This window comes from Lampetra fluviatilis, chromosome 23, assembly GCF_964198595.1.
Source record: "Lampetra fluviatilis chromosome 23, kcLamFluv1.1, whole genome shotgun sequence".
Classification (NCBI taxonomy): Eukaryota; Metazoa; Chordata; class Hyperoartia; order Petromyzontiformes; family Petromyzontidae; genus Lampetra; species Lampetra fluviatilis.
Window position 1 is genome coordinate 4,634,102 of NC_136297.1, and position 20,372 is coordinate 4,654,473.

The window sequence follows — 20,372 nt, forward strand, 5'->3', positions numbered from 1 at the left end:
GTTTGTGTGTGTGGAGGCGTGTGAGACTAGGCTCTAACGAAAGCTGTCTCGGGTGTGGACCAATCAACTTCAAGGACAGTGCATACATTATCAGAGTTATGTTTTTTTGTTTGCATTACGACTGCAGGTATTGTGGTCTATGCAAACATGACTCCTTGTAAAAAAAGGTGTCAGTTTTGTTGCCAGATAGAAGGGTAACAAAACAATTATCATATTTTTTACTGGCAAATGAGGTTCCAATGGTGTAACAGATATGTAGTTTAAAAAATGCCGACGTATTCACAGTTCAATAAATAAAGAAATACTTTGCAACAGCGGTGACTCTTTAAATCCCCGACACAACGCAAAATAAAAGCCCCGCATTTTAAATGAACAGAGACAAGAAGCGTACGGGAATACCTTGCACGACCTCACTGAGACCGCACTCCGGCCTCGCGTTGCGGAGGACACAACCTCTGTCTTCATTTGTAATGGGACAGTTCATTTTGCGGTCACCATCACAATAACGTTCCTGATGCCAACTCTGTTGACGATTGGCCAGGGAATAAACAGCAACCCCAAGACATACTGGGTTGGTGCTACCTGCATGGATCTTGGCTCCTGTTTCCCAGAATGGCTGGCGTGGTTTTAAGCGCTTTCGTGCTGGGTTTTTCAAGTCTTCGTGGATTAAAACTTGATTTGAAGCTTTCGTGACTGCAGGAATTACTCCTTGGTTCTTTCGGTAAAGTCACGTGGAAAGAAAATAAATTAAATAATAGAATACGACGTTTCGATTGCAACGCAAGCAATCGTCATCAGGTAGAAAACAATCCTAGTGAACTTAGAAATACAATGCAATCCAACACAGAGAGTCGGCTAACACGAGAGTCAGCACCTTACCTGGTTGATTACCTTCTTCCAAAGATTGCTACATTTCAGAGAGAGACAAAACACAGACACGGGGACACACAGACAGACACACAAGCAGAGAGAGACACACAACATATTGATGAATGTCTCACTCTGTGTCTCTGTTGGATTGCATTGTATTTGTAAGTTTACTAGGTTTGCTTTCTACCTGATGACGATTGCTTGTATTGCAATCGAAACGTCGTACAGTATTATTTAATTAATTTTTTTTCTTCGTGGATTTTGAGGTCGGAGTTGCTTTAAATGTTCTCCATCTCATTGGACGGCTGTCAGCATTGGACGGGCGTGCCATGAGGCCCTGAGCTAGTCATTGCAGCTCTTTATTGTGTTGAGAATGTGGTCGTCGAGCGAGAATGTCGAGTCCAAGGTGATTCCAATGATGTTCAAGTGATTGCAGGGGCTGGTGTTGGAGCCGGCGACGAGTACATTTTGGGGGGCGGGCGACGCCATGGTGAGCCGCTGCCTGGTGCCTTCGTAAAATGCCTCTCAAAATTAGTCTTAATTTGAGAGGAAGCAAAAGGTTAGACACGTGATCGTGGAATTTAAGAACCGACTTCTCTTGGTGGTGGCTGCTTTGCGACCAGAGTGGCGGTGGCGGTGGTGGGACTGGTGGCTGCTCTTGGACTGGCTGCTGTTCACCTGGCTGCTGTGGGACACGCGGTGGCAGCAGCTGCTGTGGTGCTGACGGCGGCTTCTATGAGACCGGCCGTGGCGGTGGCTGCTGCAGGACTGGCGGTGGTTGCTGGTGGAATGGCTCCGGCTGCGGTGAGATCGGGGTGGTGGCTGCTCTGGGACTAGCGGCAACGGCTGTTGCGTGTCTGGTGTTGCCGGTAGCTGCTGCTGCTGTTCCTGCCGTCGCACTTGCAGTTGCTCCCGTTGGGGCGGTCCGACATCTTGGGTTTCTGGAGATAAAGAAGATGATGGCGCTAAAGTCCAAACCGCTCGACATTGGGTGAATGAAACAAAACCAGTCTAAAGTATAAACAAGAAGATCGCTGTACTTCACCATTCCCTTAACATAAAATGACGCGCTGTCAGGGTGTACATTCTCCCCGGGCATTTCCACGCACACGGGGCGACGTTTCAAATCCATCCTTTACCTTGTGCGCCGGTGAGGAGAGCTGCTGTCCAGAGACGGGGTCCGGGGTCTACCTTCGCCGAGTGGGGCCGCTTGAGGCACTGCCGGGACGTCGCCTTGACGTGCTCCAGCGGGTAGTAGCTGTCCGCTGGCGGCGCGTTCAATTCTGGGGACCTGCATGCACGCACCAACGCGTCGCAAACCGTTAACACCTGCTTTTAAAGGAGACACTGCTGCTGCTCGCACAAGGCAATATCTTTCCAGTGAGCTGGTCTGGGGGACGGTTGTAAGTGCAGGTTAAAGTGGAGGGGAGAGAAGGCGACTTACCGAATGTAGAAGAGCATGTAGGCCTGCTCGTTCATCACAGCCTTGGTGTCGACGTGCCGCACGATGGAGTCGTTCATGCAGCATCATTGTCCATCGCTGATCTGCGCACAGTCAGAGCACAGCTACACTCGGTTACAATGTTTACACAACTGCACCCAACTTCCTTGGTTTATGTAATTACAACACACAATACACACTCTAGACAACAAGTTCGTGAAGAGCATCACCCCATTGTCAGAGCTGCAGAGCGTGCTACGGTTGCTATGATGGTGCTGAAGTTACGGAACAATCTGCCTGAACATATCACTGCATGGATGACCTTGTATCAATTTAATCAGAATCAGAATCTTTATTTGTACTGAAAGAAGTCGATCTACGAAGCTCTTTTCAACAGATGTCCAGTAGGGGCGGGTCAGAAAGTTACAACAACAACAACAAACAATACAACACCGATTGGAGTGCAAAGTGTAGGAATGCTAAGGAAGTCACTAAATACAAATAAATAAAGTAAATACTGCAAGTGGAAATTGCATAAGTACATCAAGACGCAAGAACAGACGCAAGACTTTTAATTATTCTTCCCTATTGGACATTTGTAACATGGGCGCATTGCAGATGTGCGTTGTTATTGTTTGATGGTAACAAGTGGAATTACCTTATTGTAGCAATAATAATGACCCCTGTTGGAGTCGGCTCCCTTGTGCACCAGCACCGAGTACAGGGAGTAGATCGCGGGCTCGCCCTGAGACGTTGAGGTGAAGGGTTGCATGTCCAGGTGCTCCGGGTAGGTGATGTTCTACAGGCAGCGCACATTGACAAACGTTAGGAGAGGAAACGGCAGCGGTGGTGGGGTGGGTAGCAGAGATGGGCACCGTCTAAGTGACACGTCAAAGTGATGACTTGATGTCGCGCTCATTTGAGCGTTGAAGACGGTGCTCATCTCCTGTTTATAGCCCTGAGCAAGTGGTGGAAATTCTACAGCCATTATAACTTGCCGTCTCGTCACGAGCAGGGTCGCTACATTATTCCATAGGTCCACTCTTTCTGTGCACGTCGTGGGGGCGTACACATTCGCCCCTTCACCATTCCCCACCATTCAGCTATCGTGCCAAAGCAGCACCGCAGGCTCCTCCATTCCTCGTACTGCCTGACAAATTCCTCCACCACCTTTTTGTCCTCCAGCAGTCCCGAGTTCATGCGCCAGATTCCCCTTCCCAACCTCAGCCCATCTGGGATTCTGAGCCCCCCAGCTATCATCTTATGGTCGGAAAAAGAGAAAGGTTCGTTTTCCACCCTCTCCACCTTAACCTTGCCAGAGACAAAGAGGAAATCAATCCTCGAGTGTGAGGTTCCCAAACAACTCGACCACGTGAACCCTGGTCGCTTTGGGTGTAACGACCGGTAAGAGTCAATCAAATCAAAATCTCCAACCAAAGCCCCCAGCCTCCTAGAGTAGGGGTCCAACTTTCGACATCCGGCGACTGGCCGCGTGTCCGCCAGGGTTAGCGGGCAATTAAAATCACCCCCCATGACGATGTGCCTTCGTGTTAGCAGCAAGGCTGCCACGTTCTCTAGCAACTCCACACGTTCCGGAGAGCCTGTGGGGGCGTACACATTGATCAGCCGGACCGCCGCCCCACCATATGCAACATCGACATAGTGGAGTCGTCCCGGGACCACTTCTCGGGCCTCCTGCACCTCTATGTTCTTTCTACCTAGGAGGATAACCACTCCTGAGCACCTATTAACATTGCTTCCGGACCAGAAGCAGTGTCCCTCCCAGTCCCTAGCCAGATCCTCTCGACCAAGGGAGTATGGCAAGTGGCACTCCTGTAAAAAGTAAACGTCCTTTTTCAGGGACCGTAGATAATGTAGAATGGCCCCCCTCCTCGCCCTGCCCCACATCCCCCTCACGTTTACTGATGCTACCGTGAGGTCCATACCCAGAATTGCCTCTCCCTACCCAGACTCGTCGTCCAATAGTTCGTACAGGTTTGTGTCAGCTAATCCCTGCAACTGTTCCCCTCTCCTAGGCTCCTTGGGCAGCCCTCTTCCCTGGTTGGTCTTAGCCGCCACGGCACCATCTTCCGACGACCTCGCGTCCATCGAGGAGTCTGTTGCCTCCAGGTCCCGTTTGCGGGTCGTCCTCGCTGGACCACGCGGCGCTTTCCGCTTCCTTTTCACCACCTTCTTGAATTTCTCCCTCCTGGTGCTCTCCCTCTGCTGCTCCTCTCCGTCCTCCCCCGCCTCCACCGCCTCCGCCCAGTCAACCACCGTTGGGTCGGGGGGTTTTCCCATGGCCTCCTCGTCCTTGTCCCCGGGGTGCTCCACCTGCTGGCCCGTGGGATCCGCGTCTTCCTCCGACGTCATCTCCCCCTCGTCCCTCTCGTCCTGCAGTGGCGTACCCTGCCTGCCCACCTCTCCACCCCCGTCCTCCATCTTCCCGCCGGGCTGCGTTGGCTTCAGCCCGTCCTCGGCCACCCCCCCCTTCTCCATCCGCCACCCTGCTCCTATGTGCGCGGACCTTGTTTGCGTACGACAGCGGGCAGTCCCTGTACAGGTGGTCTTTATTCCCGCATAGGTTGCACAATGCCGGGGCGCAGCATTCTGTCACAACGTGGTCCCGTGCCTTGCATCGGAAACATATCCGTGCCTCGCACGCTGCAGCCAGATGGCCGCTCCCCCCACATCGCCTGCAGAGCTTCGGCTGCCCCGCGTACACCACGTAGCCCCTATTGCCACCAATGTTCAGGGCGCTCGGGATGTGTTGCAGAGCCCCTTCTGCCGTTCTCAACCTCACTCGCCATTGTCTGGCGCCCGTCCAGATCCCTAAAGAGTCTTGGACCCGTTTACTGTCCGAAAGCACCAGGCAGTGCTGCCTCAGCCACACCTCGACGTCGTGGTCTGGCAGAGTCTCATTATACAAAAACACGGTGACAATTTTTGTGTCTAGCTCGGAGAGCAGTTGGAGCTTAAGCAGTGACAGTGGCCTCTCCCCCGCCTCCTCGAACAAAGTCATAAAGCGTTGCAGCAAGTTACTTGTCTTGAAGCTCACATCAAAAGCCCGGCCACCCGGCAGGGCTATCAAACAAAACAGATCCGCAGGATCCACTCGCAGAGTTTCTATCATCACAGACCGCACGAACCTCGGTCTGTCGATAGTGACTTCCTCTGGCATGTCCTCTTTGAAGGACATCCGTACACAATTGTGCCGCTTGGCGTGTATCGGGGTGAAGTTTCCCCCCGATCCTCCGCGCCACCGCCCTGCGCGCTCCTGGGGCCGCCCTGCCCCCACAGGTCCAGGACTTGCCTGGACAGCGTCGCTTTGGGCACCTTGCGCCTGCAGGCCCGCCGAGGTCGGTGCTTCCTCCGCATCCTCTCCTGGGCTGGCCGACACCATTCCACTCCTCCTCGGCTCCTCTCCCTTCCTCGCCCGCTGCCACCAGGCGTCCTCCTCCGCTCGCCTCGAGGTCGACGCTCGCGCCTCGTCCCTCTCCTCTGCGGGTCTCCCTCCTCCAGGCAGTCCCACCTCACCATCCTCCGCCTCTGCAGCAGCCAACCCGACCCGCTCACCTTGGCTCACCACCCCAGAGCGCTTGGTCGCCATGGCCCCGAGGACCTGCGAGGCTGCCACTGGCCAGGCAGCCAGGGAGCCGAGACTTGGCACGACACCAGCAGAGATACAGAGGCATCGCACCACCAACCCCCCTCCTCATCGGGCAATTCGCCAGAATGGTGAGGCTCTGCTCTGGCTCCCGGTCTTAAATAGAGCAGCAGCAGGGTGACGTCATCATTTGGCTCATCAGGTGCAACGATTTGAGGCGGGGGGGGGGTGTTATTGTAATTATATACTAGATTAGTAATCAGGAAGGTGTTATGATCTAATCAGCCGACTTTTGAAGCTACAAATGATTCCAGGGTGTCGAAATACGATGCCCACTCACATTCTGCAGGTGTATTCGTCCAGCGTCTCCTTGTTAAAAAAACTCCTCAAACGCCTCCACAAGATCTGATGAGTTCTGTTGGCCGACAGAGTGAAAGGCAAATGAGGACTCTAAGAAGCATTCCATGAACATCTGCAGAATTATATTGTGACGGCAACTCCGAAAACCCGCATCTTGTATGAAATCGTACGACCGCAAAAGGAGAGATCACGCACACTACCGGCAGTGTGTTTGGATGTTAAGTGGCTGATTCATGTATGTGTGTGATGTATGATGGCACAGAAGGGGGCACAGGTGGTGCATTAGCCAGTCATCTCAGTCAGTCAACCCATGGCACCTGGGTCTGTCCCGTGACCTGCCAGCGGGCGTTCGACACTTCACGTGGCCTTAATGTCCACTCAGGCTGGCACGAGCACCGTGGTGACGTCACCGCCACTTAGTGGCGAATGGCGGTTGTTCATGTTTGTGATGTATGTACATTTAACTTTTTCGCACCGTACGTAGATGTATAACTGTTAAGCGATGGCTTCGTCATTGCTTACATTAATATGGAGTGCAATGTCCAGGCACGTGTCAAAGGTGTCGGAGTGGTTGCAGCACTGCATGCACTCCACTGCAAAACACAAGCACACACGCATTAGGAAGGGACGTCACATGTAACTTAGTAAAACTAAATGCACGCTCCCCACTGACATAGGTAATTGGTAGTTTTCACCAACTGGTAAAAGGTTATTCTGTGTAGCACGTGTGTGCGAGTGTGCAAACGCTGCGACGCGAGCGCGTCTACACTGTGATGGTGCGCTTGCTGCTCGCGGTGAACAAGTTTCTAGAGGAGTGCGCACAACTCACCACGTGATCGAAGGTAACCCCCGAAGATCTGGTAAATGAGGGTGGTAGCCCCCGTGTATCTGTCCAGCCTGGCACGTCACAGAGAACGACACCACACGGTGGTTACAGCAGCAGCAGTAGTAGCACCTTTACCGGATGCACACGCGTGTGTGAGAGTTACACCATTGCCCGAGCTGTCGATTCACTCTTTCCCTTCAGCACTGCAACGCATGCTCTGTAGCAACGAAACGTGGTCGCGTCTGCACAGGGCAGCCACCTTCACGGCACAGCCACAGAGCTGGGGGAAAGCTGGCAGCCATCACGCGGTGCTGTTGCGTGCCACGTGCCGCTCGTCAACACGAGGAATGTCGTCACGGGGCCACCGAACATCGAGACATCGATTCACCGATATTTATCGGCAACGTGAAATGCGCAAACAAAAGATGGCCCACGTCAGGGACAAGGTGAAAGAACCGTGGTGCCAGCAGGGCCGGTTCTCTGCATCTCCCAGGTTTTCACACAAAAGTGCGAGTAGCTTTTCACAGACGTTGAAGGACAATCGTGCAGAAAACCAAGAGGAAGCCGTGAGGAACCGAACTGCAGAACGACTGCCGCATGTTGACTGGAGCGCAGTACTCACTCGCTGTGGCCATAGAGGCATGAGGCTTGCATGGCATCGACCACGTATCGCAGAAACTCGTGGGCATCTTCCTGTCTCCCAATGCGCAGGTGTTTGGCGATGCCTGCAGACAAATGGACATGGGGACAAAGTGACAGGTACAGGATCTGATGACAGCCTTCAAGAGCTCTCCAACAGATATGTCAAAAGGAGTGGTGCAAAGGACTTGGAACACGGATGGAGAAAGATCGCGGGGATAACGTCTCCTCCGAGTGCAAGTGTGAACGTAGTTGTGGGACTCAGGCGTGATGTTCTTAGTGATGACGCTGGGTGTCAGCACTCGCTGCGAGTTGTTGAACGTGCTGACGACGTGACGCTCCATGACGCACATCAGGCAAAATTCGCTCTGTTGGCCTGCGAACGAGGGCACAGGTGGCATAATCCGTCAGCGCACGCCACTCGCACTCAGCCCGGCTGGGGAGTAACAACAAAGGCTCGAATCCTGGCACCAGCAACAATCGTAGTTAATGTTGCGTCTACGTACCGATTGCATCATAAGATGCTTAACAAACCAAGGCAACATCTGTCCGACCTATTAAACGTTATCGCCACATGTGCTCGTGTTGATCAAAATCTGAATATTTATACTGGAGGAATCCGATGAGCTAAGAAGTTTTGTTTCAAAAATGTCCAGTATGGCCACGGGGTCAGAACATTACAACACCAAACAATACAATAAACGATAGGGGTACAAAGTATTGGTAAGGTAAACAAATCACTTTTTATAAAATCTACAATAAAAAACTTTTTTTTAATCTTACCAGATAAAGCCCACTGAGCTATGAGCTTCTTCAAAAGTGACCTGGACCACAAATGATAGCGCAACTAAGTGGCTTATCACGTGGGAAATGTATCGCGGCAAAAACAGGACCCTGCGGGGTGGGCTGGTAGGAACGAATAACCAAATAATATAAACATAATGTATTATTACACTTGTTAAGCCAGGAAAGCCCCACTGAGTCAAAAGGTTTTTGTAGGGTCCTGCCAAGTGTTTGCAGTAGGGGTCGATGTTGATACACGGACGGACGGACGGACGATATAATCTATTGGTGGTCTGGTCCACTTCGTTCCTACCAGTATAACTGACACAATAACCTAGCCCATGGGTAAACGAGAGTGCCAGGGGGAGGGTACTTACAGGTGCTGCAGTGCTCTTGCAGCAGCAGGTAGTTAGGGAGCGGCGGCGTGTAGGCGAGGCACTGCAGCGTTTCATTGAGGAAGCAGGTGTTCCCCAGGTTGCGCAGGCCGGCACCCTTGCAGACGTCACTCTCCCACCTGAGGTTCAGCCGCTCCGGCGCAAACAGCGAGAGCCGTGCCGCCGGAATGCCGTCGTCCTCGTCTGCATAAAGGGCACGGTGGTGGCGGAAGCCGGTGTCATCGCAGGGCGCCGCACTGCCGATGGGGCTGGCGTGGATATTCAGTGGCCTCAGCCATCACCCGTGCTGCTACTCTTAATCACGAAGATTTTGCTCCACATTGAAGTGTCAGGCTCAAGTTCGCGAAAAATGTGATGTGCCTGTCACGTTGGCTGCTGGGAGTTTTGAGCTCCCCGTGTTACTCGTGAAGGGCAACAGCAGTGGCTCCAAAGCGGCCCTTGCGTTGGTGGCTGCCACCTGAATGAGAGGTCACGTCACCTGATCGCACACTCACCTTGGGGTGCAGGCACAGACACGCTGATGTTCTCGCGTGTTAAGAATATGAATTTTTGCAGTCACGAAAGCTTCAAATCTAGAAGACATGGGCCTGTCTATCGCTTTTGAAGAACTAAATAGCTCAGTGGGCTTCACCTGGTTTAATAAAAAAAGAGTGGAGCTCATTTCGTTTTCGGGATTAGCTTACTTTTTTCATACTTTTCACTTGTTATTGGTGTAATTTTCTGAACCCGTTTAAAAGAGCTTCATAGCTCATCGGATTTATCCACGATTAATAAAGTTCATGACTTTGAATTGGTGAATTAAGGTTGGTAGCTCACGGAGGGGGTCCTTTGCCCTCCCCTGTGAATGACGGTTGGTCGCTCACGGGGGGGGGGGGGTCCTTTGCTCCCCCTCCCCCGTGAGTGACGGTTGGTCGCTCACGGGGGTCCTTTGCCCCCCCCCTTCCCCCGTGAGTGACGGTTGGTCGCTCACGGGGGGGGGGGGGGTATTTTGCTCCCCCGTGAGTGACGGTTGGTCGCTCACGGGGGTCCTTTTGCCCCCTTCCCCTGTGAGTGACGGTTGGTCGCTCATGGGGGGGGTCCTTTGCCCCCCCTCCCCTGTGAGTGACGGTTGGTCGCTCACGGGGTGGGGGGGGGGTTACCGTGGGGCTTGATTCATGAATAGTGCCAGATACATCCACATTTGCAAATGGGGTTTGTAACTTTGTTCCTGTATGAATAGTTCAACTTTAATGCGGCAAGGTAATTGAGGGACTACTGTGTGTTGTTGTCTTGGTGTGATCTGGGACTGTTGTTGTTTTTCTGCCTTGCCCAAGCTTGCATTTGGTGTTGACAAGTCGGCAGTAAATGTATGTACTTGTGCAATTTATACAGTGGTACCGCGGTATACGTCATTAATTCGTTTCAGAAGGTAGGACTTATACCGAAAATGACGTATACGAGACGAATTTTTCCCATAAGAAATAAAGGGAAACGAAATCATCAGTTCCAGAGTATAAGAAATTATATTTTACATGGCATATTATACATTAATGGGGTTGTATAAAATAATTTAGACACTACTTATTACTAAAATGCATACATAAATTAAAATAAATGCATAATGAATAAAAAATAAATTTAAATAAAAATAAAAGGACCCTGCGGGGTGGGCTGGTAGGAATAATACTAATACCGGTACAGGGATATCGACCGGGTATAGAGGAGTTAAAAAGAAAATGATTTGTGCATGGGGGGTGAGCGATGACGTCCACACCCCCCTCCCCACTGACCCGCGCGCCCACAGAGCGATGACGTCCACACCCCCCTCCCCACTGACTCGCGCGCCCACAGAGCAAGGATTGCAACAGGCGATGTCATTGGCTGCGCCGGATGCGACGGCCATCTTGTTTAGTTCATTTAGTTCACGGATCGCAGGGGGAGCGGGCGGCCATCTTGTCGGACAGACGGACAGCTGGACGGACGGACGGACGGACACATTAATCTATTGGTGGTCTGGTCCACTTCGTTCCTACCAGTAAAATGTAACGTCACTATACCTTGCTGAGAGGAGTTGATAGCCTACGAGGATGGTGGTGAGGAAGGGGAGGAGTCGTGAACGGGGTCTACGCGGGTACGCGGTGACTCATCCCGACCCATACAAGTTCTAGCAAGCGCGTCGTATCCCAAGCAATATGTCGTATCCCAAGACATATACCAAATTCGACGTATTCCAAACGGTCGTTTCCCGAGGTATGACTGTACTCCGAATCTTTGTAAATACATTTATTCTTAGCAACTTGCTTACCTCTAGATTTGAAGCTTTCGTGACTGCAAGGATTCATACTCTTAGGTTTTTTCGGTAACGTCACATAGGTAAAAAATAAAATTTAAAGTTAATAAAAGTAATAATGGAAATCAAATAATAAATCACGACGTTTCGGAGGCAACACAAGTCTCCGTCATCAGGTGGGACCGTCACTGCTAAATTGACTTGATGCAGTAATTTTAGCAGTGACGGTCCCACCTGATGACGGAGACTTGTGTTGCCTCCGAAACGTCGTGATTTATTATTTTATTTTATTTCCATTATTACTTTTATTAACTTTTAATTTTATTTTTTACCTACGTAACTTGCTTACCTCTTTGCACTTATATCGTTTTTCTCTAATCGTTTGTTGTTGACGCAACTCGCTGACCCGCCCCGACTGGAACATCTGTGAAAATAAGAGCTTCATAAGCTCATCGGATTCTTCCAGGTGAAATAGAAAGTCTAATTATCGTCGTCGTCATCGTGGACTTTGAAGACCTCCCAAAGCCATCGCGATCCCCTCACGGTGCCAGCCAGCACAGGAGCCGGGTTCATCTTGCCTCCAGTTGCACGCGGGATGATGCGCTCTCTCTCTTTGGTTCTTTCGGTAAAGTCACGTATAAAGATAAAATAATAAATTTAATAATAGCATACGACCGTTTCGATTGCAACACAAGCAATCATCATCAGGTATAAATGAAATAGCAACAAAAATCTAACCAGAAAATTTAAGGCCTCGTCACAGAGACGTTCTCTCTCTTGTGTGCCTATGTGTGTTCTCTCTCTATGTATCTTTGTGATATCTGTCTGCTTATATGTCTGTCTATAGTTTTCTGGTTAGATTTTTGTTGCTATTTCATTTATACCTGATGATGATTGCTTGTGTTGCAATCGAAACGTCGTATGCTATTATTTAATTTATTATTTGATCTTTATACGTGACTTTACCGAAAGAACCAAAGAGTACTTCCTGCAGTCACGAAAGTTCCAAATTAAGATTGATGCTCTCTCTGTCGCGGCATCCTCCACCTTTGTCGCTCCGTCGTTCGTCTCGACCAAGCGGTCATCGTCGGCCTTTCTCGCGATGGCGTCCCGCTCCACTTATTCTTCCAATCCACGTGTTCTTCTTTTATATTGTCGGAGTAGTAGTAGTAATAAAACATGATAGAGTTTTAAAAAAATATATATCGCGTCGTCGTTCATGCAAATTGAATCGCTCGCTGTCGCTGAGTAACCACAATCAAGTTGGAAGGTAGTAGCAGCAGCGGCCAGGCGGTCAGCCAGCACTACCAACGATTGCCCAAGCTCCGCGGTCCTCTCTTTATTAAGATGTTTTCAGGTACTGCAACGGGCGTTTAAGCACGTGCAAGAAACCCCGAGCACCTGGAGAAAACGCACGTGTGCGAGGGGGAAACACCCTTTCCCGTACAGAAGGAACAGATGATGATATCAGTCTACACTTTGCTGTATCGCCCTCTTCTGGCGAGCCAGGGTACGGGCTCTTCCTCGTCGTCCACCAGTTGAATTCCAACAATGCACCACCTCATGCTTACTTGTACCACTCTCCAGCTATTGTTCCGTGGTTTCTGATCAGCAACATCATCATCGTCAATACCTCACTACAGTATAACATCATCATTTATATTCTTGCCTATTGCAATATGTTCCAAGGTGTTTGGGATTAATGTTGTGATTGTGACTGTGAGCGGTTGCAGTAGAGTGGTTAGCGCGCTGCGCTACGGCCACCAGCACCAGTGATGATAATCTGAACCGGTCCTGGGCCTCACCTAGGTCTACTCAGCCTCAAACGAGTACCCGGTGCGGTGTGTGAAAGCATCGCCACTGGGGAGACAAATGCGGTCGGGCGTGGTGCTGGCCACCCACCCCCTCGTGTTACCGAGCCGATCTTCAATAGGTGCTGCTCGCTAACAGCACTTGCCCCACCAGTCTGTTGAGGCTATACGGTGGGGGGGGGGGGTGTTTATGTGAGGAGCAGTGACTTGTCTTTAATGTTTCTCGACGGGTCTCTATTATGGGTCCTTAATGGGTCTACTTATTTGGTCCGTAGGTGGCCACGAGCGCACAGAGTGAACGGCGAAGATGATAAAGTGTTGGAGGCCGCACTCGTTTAACACCCTGTTGTGGGCCTGACGAGAATTAACATTTAAAATAATACTCCTTGGTTCTTTCGGTAAAGTCACGCAGGTATAAATAAAATAAATCACGACGTTTCGGACGCAACACCAGCGTCCGTCATCAGGTGGGAAACGTGGTTTATTTTCTAACTACGTGACTTTACCGAAAGAACCAAAGAGTATGGATTCCTGCAGTCACGAAAGCTTCAAATGAAGATAAAAAATAATGTTTTCTGATGAACCACGTGAATCTTCGCGTTCCTTCCAACAATAACATTGGACCCACTCCCCTGCCCTGCCTCCTCCACTGAGTGTTGGTCCACCTAGAGACCTAGCAAGCCCTGGTGGCTTTTGGGTAGTGGCAGGACACTATAAAGACATCGCTGTTAACCCATGCGGTTCACCTCGTCATTCCTGTACAGGCAAATTGAGTTTTCATGTCCATACGGCATACAGCCGTTTCAATACGGGCAAAAAATGTGTTTATTTGTTTGTGTTTCTCCATTGTGCTGGTACTTTGTAGGATGAACGTTGAGATGTATAAGGAGCACGGGTTGACCACTGAGGTCTGAATTGGTCTGTAATAAGGTAGGGCACTGACAAGGGGTTGACAGATGTGTCAAGACAAAGACTCCCTCACCAACCTCCCTGTATTGCATTTAACAAACTGTTAAATGCAAGTAGCTGTTAGCGAGCAGTAGCAGCGGGTGGGTGGCCAGCACCACGCCCGGCCGCCTTTGTCTCCCTCACGCCCCTCCTCCCGCCTAGTGTTGACGATGATGTTGACAGGTAACATTGTGTAACAACTTTTTTGGGGGGGTTTCTGGGTAGTAAGTGTTATTTTCTAATTGCTTATGCCTCAAAAGTACAGAAGATGGCTATTATTCCCCACAAACTTTGCATTTGTGACCAGGACTCAAAAGCAAAGTTAATAACCCACTCCATTACTAACACTGTGTAACAACTTTATTTATTTGTTGTTCCTGGGTAGTCAGTGTTATTTCCTAATTGCTTATGCCTCAAAGGAACATAAAACGGCTATTATTCCCCACAAGTTTTGCTTTTGTGACCAGGACAGTGATATTTTGAAATGTACCTATTTCCAATGAGAAAACGGGCGAATTTGCGTCATCCCTTCACGTAAAGTCCCGGCCACAAAAGCAAAGTTTGTGGGGGAATAATAGAAATTTTCTACATTTTTGAGGCATAAGCAATTAGAAAAGAACACTTACTAACCAGGGACAAAATTCGTGTTACATAGTGAATAATCGATGTCACCCTCTGCAGACGGTGGTGAGGTTGGAGTGAGGCACAAAGTTGGTGGCTGTGGAGACCAACCACACGAACACGGTGGAGGTGAGGTGGACTGGTGGTGGACAGGTGGTGGAGTGGAGGTGGTTGTCTGGTGGTGGTTACATCGTGCATAATCCATGGGTGGAAAAAAAACGAGTTTTCCAGCGACAGGCATCGGGTTTTTTCTTTAATACAATTAAACCCGATTTTGGGGAATTACAACTTGGTTTAATGAATACGAAACTCTGATCCAAGGCTTAGGCTGCTTCCTCGTCGGTGCTGCTATCGTATACTCGGGGGGAGGCCGTCGGGCACGGGGTAGTCGTAGAATGCGGTGGGCAGGTTGGTCTTGATGAACACGAGCTTCTCCACAATCGTGGGCGCCAGTGAGTTCCTAAGCTTGGAATGGATGAAGCCCATCGGTGAGAAGTGCGGTTCTGCAATTATAACCAATTACACCGGATTTCTCCCAATCTCAGATGTTCGGGTTTAATATAAAAAAATAAAAATTAAACCCGATTGTAAAAAAAACCCGACTGTGCCACCCTTGGCATCATAATCAACATCGCAACACTGAAGATATATCTTCCTGGTTCTTTCGGTAAAGTCACGTAGAAGGAAAATAATAAAATAATAAAAATAAAACATAAAATAATTCTCACGACGTTTCGGCCACAACGCAAGCAGCCGTCTTCAGGTGGGAGAACAGGTCTGTCGAGAAGGCAGAGTCTGAATGAATTTCAGACAGAGAATTATTTTATTATGTTTTATTTTTATTATTTTATTATTTCCCTTCTACGTGACTTTACCGAAAGGACCAAGAAGATGAATCCCTGCAGTCACGAAAGCTTTACATCGAAACTGAAGATATAGAAAGAGGCACAACACTGCCCCCTGATGGCCACAACTCACGCCGGGAGGTGGTGGACCCCCCCAACCCCCCCACCCCCCCAACCCCCCCACCACCCCCCCACACCACCCCCCCCACACCACCCCCCACCCCCCCACCACCCCCCCACACCACCCCCCCACACCACCCCCCACCGCTTGGCCTGCCCCGCCCCCCGGGCCCGCTCGACGATTCACGCGCCGCCGATTGAGAGTCGCGCTCATGGCCTCGTCGCTCCGCAAGCGAACCGCCTGGTCGGCGCCACGGGTAAGGGGCTACTCGCAAAACGTCGATGGGGCTGTGTGTATGTGGTGGGTAGGGGGGGGGGAAGGGGCTCGGCCCCCCGCCTGCCTTACGGCCAGAACGCGGCGCTCTCTGTCATTTTTTGTTTGTAATCGGCGAGGCCCGAAGCGCGAATCAAGGGGGCTCGGATAGATGCCCTACCGGCGGAGGCGCGAGGTGCCCGGTAGGGGCGTCAACACTCGCCGAGGCCTGCTGCTTGAACCCCCCCCACCCCCCTCTACCCGACCCCACTCTTTGTTGTCACTTGTCTCGGTGGGTGTTTGTTGTTGAAATGACAGTGGCGATTAATTCGTAACGGTCTTTGGTGGTGGTGGTGTTGTAGTATTTGTGGCGGTGCTGGTATTGTTGTTGATGCCCTGGTGGTGGTTGGGTTTGTTGTTGTTGGGGGAGGATTGCGTAACACGCGGAGTCACAGCTGATGCTGATGTCACCGGGGCCTTTGAGGCCGGGAGTTGTTGTTTTTGTTGTCTTTCAATATGGTACCTGGGAAACAACGGGGCACCAGGCAAATCAAGACCTGGGGGGGGGGGGGGGGTACCAGGTCTTTTGGTCAGGGGACCCAGTGATCAGAGAGTATTGGGGGTGGGATGGAACCAGGGATCGGGTACTGTGAACGTGGGGAAACTAGGCTTTGAAGACGGGGGACTACTTGGGTTCTGGAATCTAGGACTAGGAATCAGGAGGGTGGATCCTGTGGAATTCTGGATTTGGGGTCAGCGACTTGGGAAACTGGAAATTGTGGATCGGGGATCTGGGACCAGTGAGTAATATGGAACTTGGGTAACCGAGACTTGGAAAACCAGGAGCAGGGCCCTGGAAAACTGAGACCTGGAAAAACCGAGAAACTGGGGAACCTAAGCTTGGATCTGGAACCGAGATCTTGGAAAACCGGCACCAGTATTGTTTTTTTTTTACTCCGGAACATATACCCTGGACTCAGTGGCGGATTATCCTAGTAGAACAAGTAGGTCCGCACTTTCAAGGGCCCCGCGCTAAATTCTTTCAAGCTATCAATTCCGGTTCAGTGTTCTGCACTTGCTCTATTACTATGGTACTATACCGCCTTCAACTTTTATGAACGACTGGGTGTTTAAGGTTAGCGATTTGTCGTATTATCTGTCTGTATAGAAAATGAGAAAAATACATTTACTTTACTATGCAAGTTAAAAATGTGTGTTTTAATATTGATGTTTTTATTTATTTAGGGCCCCTTTATTACATATGCTACAGGCCCCGCACTAGCTTAATCCGCCACTGCCTGGACTAGGCTCTTGAGACCTGGAATGCTCGTACCCATTAAGGTGCTGGGATCTCCGAAGAGGAACTCTCGTCTCGGGAGCTGGAATGGAACCTCTGAGCTGGAAATAGCGAGGGTCCTTGTGATCAGTGCCTGATAACTGTTCATAAGAGACCAATATGACAAGAGCATGGAGATTAGAGATAGACCTTGTACTCTATCTTGATTTGAAGCTTTCGTCATTGCAGGAATCGATACTTTTTGGTTCTTTTGGTAAAGTCACGTTCTTAGAAATAAAATGTAATAAAAAAATCACGACGTTTCAGCAAAAGCCTTTAGAGTCGACCGCTTGTGTTGCAATAGAAACGTCGTGATTTGTTTTTATTTTATTTTTAGCTACGTGACCTTGTACTCTCTTTGACATTATTCATCATAAAGTTTTTTTTGGGTTTGATCATGTAAGTATAAATGTGGTGTTAACCCACCACCACCCGACACAGCCAATTCGTGAGGTTTGTTACCTAAACAAAACCTTTGCAATTAGTTACTACTTCAGCCCACTGGTGTGTTGAGAGAGTAAATCCATAACATTTACAAAATGAGTACTGTGACGTTTTGCTGGTACAGTAACTACGTCCCGCGTCATCAAGACCTCGTACTCCTGAATTAGGGTTCTGGGACCTGGTGCTTGGGTAGGGCAGGGGGAGTTGAGATCTGGGACCTGGATCCTGGAATCAAACATTCAGAACAAGGTACCCTGTATTTGTTTGTGATCTGGGAACCCAGGAGTTTGGGGCACAGAATGTTAGGCTTTGGAGCCGAGGGACTTGGGGGCTTAGCTGTACAGAAACACGTGTCCGCTGTAACCCTGTGCATGTGATTGTCTATGTGTGAATCGTAGATGATAAGGACCCATTATGGACAACCCGGAGAGAGACGCCCAACCCCAGGATTTGAACCCAGTTTCTCTGCTGTGCTTGCTGAGTGGCTGTGCCACGGCCATAATGCGCCACCTGAAAGAGGGACACTGAGTAACGAGGCTCGATCTCCATTGTACCAGCTTGGTGTTTCTAACATTGGCCATTATGAATCCTCTGTCCCACGCGATCCAGGTACTGGCGGAGGAAGTGACGCGATCGTGAGCGGCTGTGTTTGGACTCACTGGCGGGACTCACGGCTGTAGGAACCAAACATGAAGCTGTTTGTGTTCCTGGTGAACACGGGTGCCACCCTCACCTTCGACACCGAGCTGGCACTCCAAACGTACGCCCCGCACACTCGCTCGCGCAAAGACATGGACCCACCCCACCCCACCGTATATCCTTGAACAAACTTTCGGGTCAAGTATTGTTAGTGAGCACCTATGAAGATCGGTACACCACACAAGGAGGAGGTGGGAGACCAGCACCACACCCGGCTGCCTTTGCCTTTCCAGTGGTGATGTTTTTGCACAATGCACTGGGAAATCATTTGAGGCTGAGTCGATCTAGTGGAGGCCCATGACCGGTTCAGATAATTGTCACTGGTGTTGGCCGTGAGAAGGAATCAAACTCGGGTCACTGGCTTCGTATATTGCAGTACGCTAGCCTCCACACTACCGCTCCCCACACATAGACACATAGACACACAGACACGGTCACACACGCGCTTCCACACATGGTCACAACATGCACACGCGCTTAAGATGGAAATTAAGCGATGCAGTGCAACGTGATGTTTTAGAACACAATTGGTGTCAATGTTGCTTTGTTCAGTAACGTGGGCTGCAACACAGAGTATGTAGATGGGCAATACAGAGCAACTTTTATCCAAAAGTCTTCAAAACATTTCTTTCACAAGCCAAGTGCGTTCTGATTGTTTGAACGGGGTCACATAGTCCTCATGGCAAACCGGTTCACCGTGGCTGTATTTCTTCCGCTCGTGATGGAAATGAGGCGCTTCATCATAAAACCGAACGGGTCTTTCGTAGGTAGGGACATTAAACATTTCACCTTTGTAATGTTTTGTTATTTTCTTCTCTTATCTGGAATGCTCCCGTGGTGTAATGGTCAGCGGGACTGGACTTGCGATCCAGAGGTTGCCGGATTGATTCCGTCTCCCGGAGCGGCAGTTGATACCAACGGTCCACGCCTCTTAGATCCCCCCCCCCCTTCCCCACCTCTATCCACCGAGCAGTATAAATGGGATTCACCGGAGCTGATTGGCAGGTCGCGTGCGGTGGGGTCAAGTGTGGGTACACCCACTGCTTACCGAACATGCCAAAATAATTTTTGATTCATAGGCCGAACAGGTACCTCTCCTTGCCTAAATCCTCCTGGCTCGACTCCCTGGGCTAAACCGCCCAGGCTAGAGGGGAGGGCAGGGGTCGGTGCTTCCGGCCTCTACTTCATGAATGATTCAGGACCTGGGGCCGCGATTTAGCTTGATGGCTGAGTAATTTGAAACTGTGCTGCAAAACGGAAGCGAAGAAGTCGTATTGCTTACCCTGAGAGACGTTGCCTAACGTGAAAAAAATTGCATCAGCTTTGTACACGCAGCAGTGTAACACACTCGCGAATAAGCGCTCGCAAAAGCGTGTACGCTCAGATTCTTACATGAAGACAAAGGTTACCCCGTATAGCCTGTAACAGACTGTCGGGGCAAGTGCTGTTAGCGAGCACCTATGAAGGCCGACACGACGCACGAGGCGGTGGGTGGCCAGTGCCACGCCCGGCGGCCTTTGTCTCCCTAGTGGCGAAGTTTACACACCACACTAGGTACTCATTTGAGGCTGAGTAGATCTAGGGGAGGCCCAAGACTGTTTCAGATAATCGTCACTATTGTTGGCTGTGTGCGGGAATCGAACTCGTGTTGCTGGGTTCATAGTGCAGCGCGCTAACCGCTACACTACACACGCAAACTCTTACACACTTATATGTACACGATCTCACACACACGCTAACACGCTAACACGCCAATCCAAGCTTGATCCAAGTTTGTTCTTGGGTTTCACCACCAAATATTAACGTTAATAATTTACTTATTTGTCCTGAAAAGTCACACTGACTCCCGAGTGCTCTTTATCAGGAGAGTGTAGCATTACTTTTTTATTTTAAGATGTTTTCAGCCACTTTAAGACGAGTACTTATTCTCTCAGCCTGGAAGTGCAACGCAAGTGTGTGGGATGAAATCGGAACACGGGGAGAAAACCCACGCGTCCGAGGGGAGAAACACTCTATCCCCGTACAGATGGGAACAGATGGAGATTAGTCCACTCCCTCTACGGCCTTCACCTGGCAAGACAGGGGAATGGTACCTCCTCGATGCA

General features: G+C 50.2%; 2 protein-coding genes across 2 annotated transcripts in view; one reads left to right on the forward strand and one right to left on the reverse strand.

Annotated features, from left to right (window-relative positions):
* Positions 1–6,765: 6,765 nt before the first annotated feature.
* Positions 6,766–9,198, reverse strand: LOC144940860 (ubiquitin carboxyl-terminal hydrolase 36-like; the record flags this gene model as incomplete). The annotated part of the gene is made up of 5 exons (XM_078867351.1): positions 6,766–6,871; positions 7,108–7,175; positions 7,727–7,894; positions 8,005–8,067; positions 8,840–9,198. Coding segments are annotated over 5 exons (756 nt in total), but the record flags the coding sequence as incomplete, so codon positions are not given.
* A 6,471-nt stretch (positions 9,199–15,669) lies between these two features.
* Positions 15,670–20,372, forward strand: part of LOC144940619 (uncharacterized) — an 86,393-nt gene continuing 81,690 nt past the window's right edge. Inside the window, 2 exon segments of the mRNA XM_078866876.1 lie at positions 15,670–15,792; positions 18,178–18,328. Of these exon segments, the coding sequence (XP_078723002.1) occupies positions 18,258–18,328 (71 nt within the window). The 5' untranslated portion in view covers positions 15,670–15,792; positions 18,178–18,257.